Source organism: Oncorhynchus keta, chromosome 4 (genome assembly GCF_023373465.1).
Source record: "Oncorhynchus keta strain PuntledgeMale-10-30-2019 chromosome 4, Oket_V2, whole genome shotgun sequence".
Classification (NCBI taxonomy): Eukaryota; Metazoa; Chordata; class Actinopteri; order Salmoniformes; family Salmonidae; genus Oncorhynchus; species Oncorhynchus keta.
Genome location: NC_068424.1, coordinates 41,977,998 through 41,990,248, shown reverse-complemented (window position 1 = coordinate 41,990,248; position 12,251 = coordinate 41,977,998). Strand labels below are relative to the sequence as shown.

At 41.7% G+C, this 12,251-nt stretch overlaps 2 protein-coding genes across 5 annotated transcripts in view; both read left to right on the top strand.

Annotated features, from left to right (window-relative positions):
• Positions 1-4,542: 4,542 nt before the first annotated feature.
• Positions 4,543-7,495, top strand: LOC118375028 (E3 ubiquitin-protein ligase RNF4-like). Of its 2 annotated transcripts, none has more exons than XM_035761526.2 (8): positions 4,543-4,651; positions 5,436-5,574; positions 5,694-5,844; positions 5,924-6,000; positions 6,156-6,168; positions 6,323-6,446; positions 6,648-6,699; positions 6,825-7,495. In XM_035761526.2, the coding sequence occupies exons 2-8, from the start codon at positions 5,563-5,565 to the stop codon at positions 6,972-6,974; spliced, it is 579 nt and encodes a 192-aa protein (XP_035617419.1). In that variant the 5' UTR covers positions 4,543-4,651; positions 5,436-5,562; the 3' UTR covers positions 6,975-7,495. The 2 variants fall into 2 exon arrangements, with proteins under 2 accessions (XP_035617419.1, XP_035617426.1); XM_035761533.2 differs by lacking the exon at positions 4,543-4,651 and adding an exon at positions 4,658-5,351.
• Positions 7,496-8,317: 822 nt separating this feature from the next.
• LOC118375005 (fibroblast growth factor receptor-like 1) overlaps positions 8,318-12,251 on the top strand; it is a 65,254-nt gene continuing 61,320 nt past the window's right edge. Inside the window, exons 1-3 of one of the 3 annotated variants that reach the window (XM_035761508.2) lie at positions 8,334-8,413; positions 8,845-8,888; positions 10,979-11,075. In XM_035761508.2, the coding sequence (XP_035617401.1) occupies positions 11,012-11,075 (64 nt within the window). In that variant the 5' untranslated portion in view covers positions 8,334-8,413; positions 8,845-8,888; positions 10,979-11,011. The other 2 variants (XM_035761517.2, XM_035761501.2) reach the window with 2 other exon arrangements.

Genomic DNA, 12,251 nt, shown 5'->3' with positions numbered 1-12,251 from the left:
AGTCTCTTCCAGACCATGTAATCAATTTAGTCTACCCCTCTTATTTATCTTAGTAAAACTCGTATCTAGAGTCATTTCACAGTGCACTGCTGAAAAATACCCCAAAGCATTTTGGGTACACAACTATGAGGGAGCAGACACACCTTGAGGTTATGGAGCACAACAAGATTGTGGGACAGAAACCAGCAAGGGACGCTGAAAGTTATAACATCAAGACTACAACAGTAATGACACAACCACCTCGTTATTCTCTCTGCAGATTCTCAAAACACAATACAAATCCATGTCTACAAAAAGCCCCTGCAAAAGGCTGCTATTGACAAGAATGATCTGTCAAAGTCAATGGGCTGGGGGTGATTTACAGACAATACTTTGAGATGAGGAATGGGGTTTTGGTTGTTAAGGGTTGTGCTTAGACCAGCGTTTCCCAAACTCTGTCCTAGGGACCCCAAGGAGTGCACGTTTTGGGTTTTGCCCTAGCACTACACAGCTGATTAAATGTATAAACTCCTTATCAACATTTGGTTATTTGAATCAGCTCCTGTGTAGTCCTCCACAGTTAATGTGCCACCAACCTCCTGTGTTCAGAATGACACCTGTTGAGATATTGCAGGTGGATAGTGGGAAACTGTCACTGAGGATAAGGCGAGACAAACCTGCATTAGCATAATGTGCGAGGTTGAAAGGGTGATCAGAAGGACATCCTGTGGTCACGGCAATTGGGAAATGCAGGGAGCGAGGAGTGGGAAAGCAGAGGGCGTATGGGTGGACAATTGGGCAGAAGGTGGTAGAATATGTACTGGGGGAGAGAGAGATGGGGCTGGCAATTGCATTGGGGATCTTTCCTCTGTGGCTGTTTTGTAGATGTGGACATGATTGAGGGCAGGAGAGAATGGGGTGAGGACGTGAGATGGTGTTTGGAGAGATATATAGATAATTGGTTTTATTTGTTTTTAAGGATATATACAGATGGTTCAAAGGACCCAGTCAGTAGTAGGGTGGGGGCAGGGGTGTATATCCCATATTTCAATGTTAGAATATGTAAGCGGTTAACTAATTCTGCATCAGTTTATGCGGCTGAGTTGATGGCCATGATGGCTTTGAGATGGGTGGAGGAGGTGAAACCACTCAGTGGTGAGCTGCTTTGATTTGCCTGCAATGTTGGGTAGTGTGAAGATGGGCAGGTAAGAAAAGGGAGACTTGTTTGTGGAGATGATGGGATTGGAGAGGATGGGAGTGGTAGTAAAAGCTTTTACTGGGTTCCCATCGGGTTGTGGATAATGAGAAGGCCGATGTGGTGGCTAAGAGTGCTGTGAGGAGAGAGGGGCTATTTTGCTGAGGTCCCGCTGGGCCGTAGGGAAGTCAAGTCCTTGATCCGGGCAAAAGGGCTTGGTCTTTGGCAAATGAAATGGGATGCTAGTAATAAGGGGAGACAATTTTTTTTCATGTACTGGTCAGTAAAGGAAGAGGTCGGGAGTATGGGATGTAGGAGAGAGGAAGTTGTGTGGAGTAGACTACACTTTGAGCACACAGGGTTTGAATGCCACAAAGTGGATGATAGGGAGACATGAAACAGGTCTGTGTGATGAGTGTTTAGTGGAGGAAAATGGTGGAGCATGTGTTGATATTTTGTGAACTGTATGACGTAGATAGGGAGAGATTGTGTGAAGGGGTTGGGGTTTGGGTGGTGTAGTGGGAAGTGGTGTCTAGGGCTCTATTTCACTTTCTTGGAGAAACAGGACTAGTGAAGAGAATTTAATTTAGGTAGGCCGTGACTGGCCTCACACCCCAGTACAGTAGGTGGAGGTGTATGCACCTTAAAAGTTGGCTGTGATCTGCCAACCCATTCCCAAAGGACAGAAGAAGCTGTGCTTCAACAAGTGATTGAGAAGGTATGCTGCTAACTTCCCTTAGTTTTAAAACTATATTATTTATCAGTTGATACATCTATGACCAGTCCCTCAAACAAAATGTTGAATGGATGGCAGAAGTGGATGCTGAGTTTGAATCAAGCAGCGCATCAAGCAAAGTTGGTGATGACAAATGTTCAGAGCGGAAATTGATGGCGGAAGTGTATGCTGAGTTCGATTCAAGCAGCATGTCGAGCAAAGTTGGTGAAGACTAATGTTCTGAATAGACGACAGTAGTAGTGAAAACTTGAACAAAAAGGAAATTGTTTAAAATTGGAGTGGAGGATACGTGTATGAATGATAATGAATCGCTTCTTGTTGGGATGTGTTTGTTGAGTAAGGATGCATATGTGGGAAACCCATTTGAGGTGTCAAAAATGGTGAAGTATGTGCTTGGAAATGTAGAGTCTGTCAGAGGGACCAGGAGTGGTCATATTTTTACTTAATTGTACATCTGAAGAACAGAGGAAGATTGCAGTGAGCCTCAAAAGAATCCGGACAACAGAAGTTTTGTGTTTTGACTTCGTAGTAGAGCACCCGTCAAAGGAGTCATCTCGGGGGTGACAATGGATGTTCAGGTTGAATACCTGGTGAAAATTCCTGGTGTAGCTGGTGCCTGGCATCTGACCCACTGGGTGAATGGAGAAAGGTAAGAAATTCTGTTGGTCAATCAAATCTCCTATGCGGAGGAAATGAAAGTGATTGAGAAAGCAAGTGATTCTAGTGAAGAGATTGTAGTAGACGTACCGCAGCCTGTAGTAAATGTTTGCTGCCAGTCAAAAGACACCTTGTGTGTTAAAAAGGTGGATTGCCACCATTATAAACTGTACGGCACAAGTCTCGAAGTCTAAGAAACTGGACATGTTTGTGGCTGCAGCAGAAACGCTTTTGGGACTTAAGGATTTTACATCTGAAGACTTGCAAAGTTGTACAAGCGCCGGAAGACCCTCCCTCCCCTTGAGCCTGTGTAGGGATCAGATCTGTTTTAACAGAAAGTTGTTTGATTTAGTTTTATTCATCTATTTTGTTCCATTTTTGGGAATCGTGTTTCCATTCCCGCACAGTAGGTGACGGGATGCACATGCTCCAATGTACCATCGAAGAGGTCAGATAAAGAGGAACATCAAGACGAAACAGGTGCTATACAAGTGGGATGCACTGTTGAGCGCTACATCCCGAGGGGTTCGTGCTGATTATACGGAGATTGTGACCGCTGGTTAAATGGCGTCCCTTGAGAAGGCAAGAACAAGATGTGTGTCAGGGGAAGTGCAGTATTATCATAAGGAGAGTTATACAGAGGAAGAATGGAGGGAAAAAGAGAGGCAGAGGAGGTCTGAGAGAGAGGGGGGGGAGAGGGTGAGCTTGAGTCAGTTATAAATGGTGGATAAAAGGAGATGGTTTGTTAAAGAAGAATGGTAGAAAGTGTAAGCAGAAAGAGTTGAAGGAGAAATGGAAGTGAATGAGGGCGAAGTATTGGAGGTGATAGGCGTGTTGAAGTTCTCAGAGCCCGAGGTTTGCACCAAGGGTCAGGATAAAGGTGAGGAGTGAAGTTTATGGAAAAAGTGGACCCTTGCCTTTTTGCTGAACCATTTGAGGTTTCAGGCTGGGTGAAAACAGAGTTGGGTGCTGTTGAATCAGTGAGGGTATCCAGATGTGGTATTGTGATAATTATATATTTCTGCTGGTCAGAGGGAGCAAGCACTCCATGTTAAACGAATGGGGGCAAGAGATGTGGATTGTTTTGCTCTCAAGAAAAGGGTGCCATTGAAAGGAGTGAATACTGGGGTAACGGTAAATGTGAAAGCTGACCAACTGAAGGGGAAGATTCCCGGTGTTTGTGATGCTCGTCATTTGGTGTGACGCAAATAGGGTGGCGTGAGTGGAGAAACATGGTTGTTATCTGCTTTTTTCAAGTTTTGATGTTGTCTTTGCCTGACAAAGTGAAGTTAGGATATATAAGTTATCCTGTACAAGCTTTAATGCCAACTACATTACGTTGTTACAGGTGTCAAGCTTATGGGCATGTGGCAGCAGTGTGTAGGAGGGAGCCTCCTAGGTGTGCAGAAGAGCATGAGACAAAGGAATGTGTAGCATTGGGGAAAGTAGTGGTTTGTGTTAATTGTAGGGGGCTGGGGATCAGAAATGTCCTGTTAGAGAGGCAGGTTGAGGTTTCCAGGGTTAGAGTAGTGCAGAAGTTGTCATATGCTGAGGCAGTGAAGAAAGTAGAAGAAGATGGGCCAAGGGGGAGGGATCCTGAGGAGTGGTGAGAGTAGCCGATCTGTAACAGTACATAGGGATCCACCAACAAGGTATATATGTTTCAGTAAGATTTCATTTTTGGTATTTGTATTAATGGTTATCAACTGTACAGCAGGGATGGAATGTAAGTTGCAGAAAATAGAGGTTGTGGTGGCAGCTGTAGAGAGGTATTTGGGTGTGCGAGACTTGAAATCAGAAGAGTTACAGGGTGTGTTAATGTGGTGGTGTCCCATCCTTCCAGGCTGTTGGCCTGAAGTAGGACTAAATACATTTTAATAGTGGAGTATGGTATTTATTTTTTTGTGAGTGTAATGTTAGATGGTAGGGTATTTGTTGTATTTTCTTTTTTTGTAGAAAAAAAATGAAGCAAAGTATAAGGGAGTTGTACTCCAGTCTAGTAGGTGGCAGTAATGCAACATTTATTGGATGCCAACGGCCTTTAAATCTCATCAAGAAGGACCATAGAAGAAGTGATTGAGGAGGTAGGCTGCTGTTAACCAACCTTAGTTTTAAAACTAGATTATTTTTCAGTTTATTCATCTATCACCAGTCCCTTATACAAATGTTGAATTGTGGTGTTGATGTTATGTGAAAGTAAAGCTGATCCCGTTTGTAAACCAGGAGCTAGAGCTTGCGTAGAGCGTGTTAGCATTGCTAGCTAAATTAGCTACCTTTGTTGGTTACTAGCTAGCTAGTTGTCTTTGCTTTGTTAGCTAACTAGCTCAAATGCTAATTCTAGCTTGCTAATGTTTTGATTCGCCATTGCGTTTATTAATTGTATTGCCAGATACATTAGCTACTTGGTTAGGTACATGTCATGCTTAATACACCGTGTTAATTTCCATTTTGTCGTGATAAACCAACGCCTGATGAGCTTCCCAGCTCAGACCCAGCTAACTTAGCTTAGCTAACTTAGGATATTGTAGCTGACAAGCAGTTTTGTGATTACAGCAGCTAAATGTCAGCAGCTAAACGTTAGCTAAATACATTTTTCCCCCGTTACGTTAAGCAGATGAACACAGAAAGAGAGAGGTTGAAGATTTGATCCATTTTACAAGCTAATATGTTATAAGTTGTCAACAACATTATGCTTTGACTTTGTGGTTAGGGAGTGGATCTCACAATATTGTTAACGATAGACTATGGTTTGTGTTCTTCAGCTGCTGTGTTCTGGTCATAAAGGTTAGTTATGGCCAATGGTTTGTTGTTTATCAGATGTGTGAAGGCTTTTTATGTAACTTAATTGGTTTATTTTTCTCTCACCAGATTATTGTTAAATTGGTCCAAGAACTTCGCTATCAGAGTTGGAACTGATGTAGATTTTTCAGTGTGTACTACTACTACTGTAACATTTGACCATTTTTGATTTCACTCACACCTTCCCTATCGCAACATGAGCAGTACAGTAAGTCCTCACATGTGCACCCAGGGCCACGTGATAACCCTCCAACACCTTCAGTTTAATTTTCACAGACATTTAGCACAGGTGTCTGGTTTCTAAGAAGCAGTGCTTTGTTGTCACAGACACAGAGGAAAAGAAGGACTGGAGTCCCTTCAAATTCCAGACGCACGGCCAAGAGTAGCAGAGTCACCACAACCAGTGTGCGACCTCGTGCTGCAGCATCAGCAGCAGTCCCAGAGACCATTGATGTGCTGGAAAGCAGCAGGACTGAGAGTGGGTAGCAATGGCTTTATGCTTTTCTCTGTCATTTTGGTTGATTATGGAAATTCTAACCCGTCTATTGGCTGTGCAGGTGAGGAGGTGGTGGACTTGACATGTGAAGGTTCTGAGTTGACTGTGGTTGACTTGACCAGCAATGATTCTGTGGTGGTGAGTTTGAGCTTTCTTTATGCAAATAATGATATATACAAATAACTGTTTTTAATGTATTTGTAAGATTATGCTTTTATCACTGTTGTAAAGACTGAAATGTTGACATATTTGTTTCTTTTCCACCACTGCGTGATTGCAAATTGGAAAACCAGGTTGTCGATGAAGGTAATTCATTGCTTTTCCTCAATTGCAACAATTATATTTAGATTCAAATATGTTTTGGTCCTCTAATAAAGCAAGCATATATTACTATGTCAAGCATGTATTTTTCTGTGAGTTTGTCTATCGGCTTGTGTCTATCTCCTTGTGTCTATCTCAGGGCCTCATGGCAGACGTGAAGCTGACAGTGAGAGTTATGTACTGAGCAGTGATGAGGAGGAGGATACTAATGGAGGACTCAGTGCCGACCTCCTGTCCACTCTACAGGCCAGCAGTAGAGCCAGGTACTAAGCCTCACAACCCCTCTGACTATGATGATCTCTTCAGATGGCAAATCAAACTTTTTAAAATCAATTTTATTTGAAGCACACAAATGCAATGTCATCCTCATCCATCCATTTATCCACTCATAATATTGGCCACGTGACCACTGAAATCAAGACCTTGAGTTAGGGTATACCCTGATGGTCTCTTGTCCTCCATAGGTCTACTCCAGGGACAGTCAGCTGCCCAGTGTGTATGGACGCCTATGCTGAGGTAAGCGAAGCATAATTCAACATGTGTGTGAAGGTGACTATGTCAAGCTGTAATTGCTGTGTAGCTACCAAGAATGTGAAGTTGTCCCTTCAACTAAGATGGAGCTCTTTCTCTTCTTCCTCTAGATCATTGAAAGTGGGAGGCTAGTAGTCTCCACAAAATGTGGTCACCTGTTCTGCAGTCACTGTCTCCGCGACTCACTGTTGAGATCCCACACTTGCCCAACCTGTAGAAAGAAACTGACCCACAAGCAATGCCACCCCATATATATCTGACATCAAACACTCATAAGATTCACCCATTGGTTTCACCCTCACCAAACCTGCAAAACCTTTAATTATACCTTCTCATATCACTGCCCCCTACTGGATTTAAGAATAATTTACACATTTACATACACATCGGCCCGATTTTGTCTTTCTTCTGCAATGAAAGAAGCAGGAGCATAGGGACACACTCTTATGCCAGCGCACATTCACTTAGATTTTTGTAATTTTCTTCCACTGATTAAGCTAAAAAAAAAAGGTTTTTAGCTCTTAAAGAAGCCACGTGTGATGTTGTATTGGTAGCAATCACACGTGACTGGCTCTCAAGTGCAATGAGAACTCAACTCGAAAGTAGAAATGTCTGTTGATTTTTATTGCTGCTGAGTAGGTGGATGTCTGAACGGTGGGTGTTGCTTGAATCTGGTCATCACCATTGTAAATATTGTTGTATGTTTTGTATATATGGTTGAATGACAAGTTAAGGTGCGCCTAATCTGTAAGGTTCAATAAAATAAATGTTTGATTGTGAAGGTTTGTTACATGTTTTGCTCACCTGACCCAGATAGTTTATTCTCACAGCCAGCCTGTCTGTGACCGAGACTGTGAGAAGAGACAAGCCCAAACGTAGGACATTGCATTGTTGAGCCCTCATGCTGACTTGCCAAGAAGCTTATTTTTTTTATTACATGTTTTCACTGACTTTTACATTTGAATTTGTAAAGTTTTAATTATTTTTTTATTCTGTACTACATGTAACTTTGCTGACTCCGTTGTGACACGCATCCCCTCAAATGTCCACTAAGGGGCAGTATCTTGCGCATGCATTGTCTGTTCAATAATAATAATGATCAACGATAATGCAGTTTCCTCTCCATTCTCAGTGCAAGGGGTGTGTTACTTAATTAACATATTACCAAACACAGGATTTATTTCTTGGACCCAGAATAAACCTAGTCCAGGACTAAATTATCTATGGAGATTTTACATGGAGTGTGTTTCAGTCCAGGATTTGGCTTTAATCTGAGTTTGAACAACTGTCCCTTTCTCATATGTCTAATTTTCTTCAAATGACAATTTTCTCTTATGTTGTTGACCTTATTTCCTCATGTTGGCGCAGTGTGTATTTATAACACCCAAACCATACCATTTTAATAAATGATCAGTGTCATATTACATAATGAAAGTAGAAGTTCGATTTACCAATTCAGTGTTAATTACTTTGGAATTACATAATGCATACAGTACATTTAATTAGTGTATTATTAATATATTGTGGTTTAATTATCATGACGTAGTCCATGATGTTAATAGCAGAACTGCCCTAAGCGAAAGAGTTAAATTCTTGAAATGTGTTGAGTAGCTACTTGGGCTACTCTGTGATTGGACAAAAATTCCGAGGTCGGACGGACAGCAGTTCCCACTAATGCGGTCGATTCCTTGATGGCAAGGTATGTTAGATCAATTATTGCAGTAAATTCATGAGATGTAAATGGTATTTGGGATTAAAAAAGAGACAACTGCTTCTCTTCCAAAATGGATAATGGTAGGAGTTGACTGTAACGCGAGCACAGGGCTTTTATTTAGTTTTGACGCACGCTCGGTCCGGTGTGTTGGGTCTCGCACGAGCGTTATGTGATGACCGTCAATTTAAATAAAACTAGCCATATTTTAGCTGCATGTTTGACATTCACGTTTTCTAGTGTTATTTTTCATAGAGGGTAACAATGTATCCAGTAACTGAGCCACGGATACTTTGAGCGAGGGGTGCGTGCAGTTCAACTTTAAGTGTTAAACTTTTAGTGGACATTGATATGTTAATTATTTGGATTAAATCACCTTTATTTTAAAGACAATGTAATCATGATAAACTTGTCATTAGTGGGAAACCGATTCAAGACAAATCATTGCTGCTGGACGTTTCAGGTAAGTCCCTAACTTGTATTAATATGAAAGTGTTATTGGCCCTGATCACAGTGTGATTATTTATAAGACGCTGATTTTAGAAGGATGCAGGCTTGTTGTAGACCTGTAATAAAAAAATGCATACGTAGCCAATTGGAATACTTTTTAACTTTCAATTTATACTACAGATTATTACTTATGTATTACTAATATAATAATACACAACTGTATTGCATAAATCAATATTGTGTTAATCATAATTATAGTTCTGCTATATTACCTTACAAAACTATTATTTGTAGTCCACATCTTGAGTGTAGAATGTTTTAATTCCACTGATTTACCATTCATGGATCTATGTGTGTATGAGAGTGGATGGGGTTTAGGTCTTTGCTTTCTAACATGTTTAATACGCAGGTAGATTAGCTATAGCCTATACAACAGCATCTACACTATATATACAAAAGTACGTAGACATCCCGCCAAATTAGTGGATTTGGCTATTTCAGCCACACGTGTTGCTGACACGTGTATAAAACACGAGCACACATCCATGCAATCTCCATAGACAAACATTGTCAGTAGAATGGCCTTACTTAAGAGCTGATTGACTTTCAACGTGGCACTGTCATAGGATGCCACCTTTCCAACAAGTCAAATTTCGGCCCTGCTAGAGCTGCCCCGGTCAACTGTGTTGTGCTGTTATTGTGAAGTGGAAACGTCTAGGGGCAACAACAGCTCAGCCGTGAAGTGGTAGGCCACACAAGTCAACAAAATGGAACCTCTGAGGGCTTAAGTGCGTAGCACGTACACGTACACTCACTACCGAGTTCCAAAATGCTTCTGGAAGCAACGTCAGCACAGGAACTGTTCGTTGGGGGTTTCATGAAATTAGTTTCCATGGCCGAGCAGCCGCACACAAGCCTAAGATCACCATGCGCAATGCCATGTGTCGGCTGGAGTGGTGTAAAGCTCGCCTACAGTGGAAACACGTTCTCTGGAGTGATGAATCACGCTTTACCATCTGGCTGTTCGACGGACAAATCTGGGTTTGGAGAACGCTACTTGCCCAAATGCATAGTGCCAACTGTAAAATTTGGTGCGGAATAAATAATGTTTTTGTGCTGTTTTTCCTGATTCAGGCTCCTTAGTTGCAGTGAAGGGAAATATTAACGCTTCAGCACACAATGACATTCTAGACGATTTTGTGCTTCCAACAGTTTGGGGAAGGCCCTTTCCTTTTTTCTGCATGACCATGCCTCCGTGCACAGAGCGAGGTCCATACAGAAATGGTTTGTTGAGATCGATGTGGAAGAACTTGACTGGCCTGCACAGAGCCCTGACCTCAACCCCATTGAAAACCTTTGGGATGAATTGGCTCGCCGACTGAAAGGCAGGACTTATCACCCAACATCATCGCCCAACATCAGTGCTTGACCTCACTAATGCTCATGTGGCTGAATGGAAGCAAGTCCCCTCAGCAACATTCCAACATCTAGTGGAAAGCCTCCCCAGAAGAGTGGATGCTGTTATAGCAGCAAAGGGGGGACCATGATTTTGGAATGAGATGCTCGACGAGAAGATCTCCACATACTTTTGATAATGTAGTATGTAACCCATTCTAAGACATATGTGTAGTTCCCCAATAGCTGATGATTTAACAGTCAATTAAACACTTGTTATGTAGATGTATTTGATCAAAGATTAAATGGAAAACTCTAAAGGATTTTCATTTTGGATTTCAATTTACTTGTTTGTTGTGCAAACTGGCAGAAAGAACAACTCCTCTAACCAGAAACATAGGGACATATGGACAAAATAAGAGCTACACATTTGATTGAAGTTCATGAATAAAAAGCCTATGTTGCTTTTCCGGAAACACATTTTATAGTGCTGGGGACAGACATCTTGTGTTTTTCATCTGTTAAATAATTAACAACTTATTTTATTGTTATTAGTTTCGACTGTAATTCTGTTATATTTCCTCAATGCCTTGACAATGCCACTTCCAAAAGAAACTTCTGTGAGAAATATAATTTGGTTGTATGGATAATAACAATGTGTTCTTGCACCTCTCCTCACTGTGAATTTACTTTTTTTCTTTCTCTAAGATTTCAAGTGTTGAAGCCTTCCATCCTGAAAGAATGGGACTTTTATGCATTTGCCTGCTCATTTGTGAGATAATCCTGTTGTCGGACTGTGCACGGGGTGAGTAGTAACGTAGTAGTAATGAACAATAATAACTGAGTGTTTTAGTGGATCTGTAGGCACCGATCTTCAAAAAGTGCCTCACCGCAATGAATGATATCTACTACAAGCTGTACACAATTGTGGTTGTGTAACTCCAAGTTGGTGATATTGTCCATTCAGGCCAATGGCCTATCTTCCGTTTTCTAACGTACCTTGCCTAGATCACACAGACTTTGGGACAGTAACGTTTGGGATACCTGGTGTGCAAGTGTCAAGTGAGGCATGTTGATAGAGTGTAGTCCTGACCCTCCTGCTGCACAATCTGAGCTGTCAAACCTAGACTCAACATGCCGCTGGTCGTCTGCTCTGGCTTGCCTGTCTGGGGAAAGCAAAGGGGCATGGGGGGGACCCAAACACACGGCGCCCAGGCAGATTGGATCGGTGAGAGCCCTAGCCTGAACAATGCAGCATTCACAATCACACAGTCGAGCCGTCATGGAGACGCTTAGGCAAAAGTAAACAGAGACCCATAGAGAGCAATGTGATTAGATTAGGCAATTATGTTTGTTTGCTGTGCAATGCCACCGTGTTTCCGACCATGACCGGAGCAACACGGCAAGGAGTCCTGTGGGCTTAAAAAGTAGAAGAGACAACTTGTCTTCCTGGTGATGGTATCAGAGGGGTTTTACTTACTAGCTTAGCCTCGCTAGCGCCTTATTGTGTACACAGAGGGGGAGAGAGACTAAACGTTTCTCTATCATGATGGCATGCGGATATTTGAGCAAGGAACTTTTTACCTTTTTTATAAAGTCTGATATGACACGTTTGATAAGACTTGTGTTGAAGGGTTGTGTTGAAAACAAAATACCTCAGAGGTACTGAGACAGAATCAGATATTATTTTCCAATTGAATGTCAGATTCTTTGCGCTCTATTTTTCCAAACACTTTGATTTTGACGAACTGTGGTGGGTCAACAACGGCTACTCAACATACAGCAGAAAAGGTTGAGTCCACATCAACACACTTCTCCTCATGGAAAACATTTCCTGACATAAAAATCAATATTTTGTGACCTGAGTTTAATACCTTCATTATGTGAACTTTAGGAGAAGAAAAGGAATGGACATTCAAAACTACAGGACAATTAATACTTTTTTTAAGGATTATTTTTCTAGAGAAAGAGTCCAGGTTGA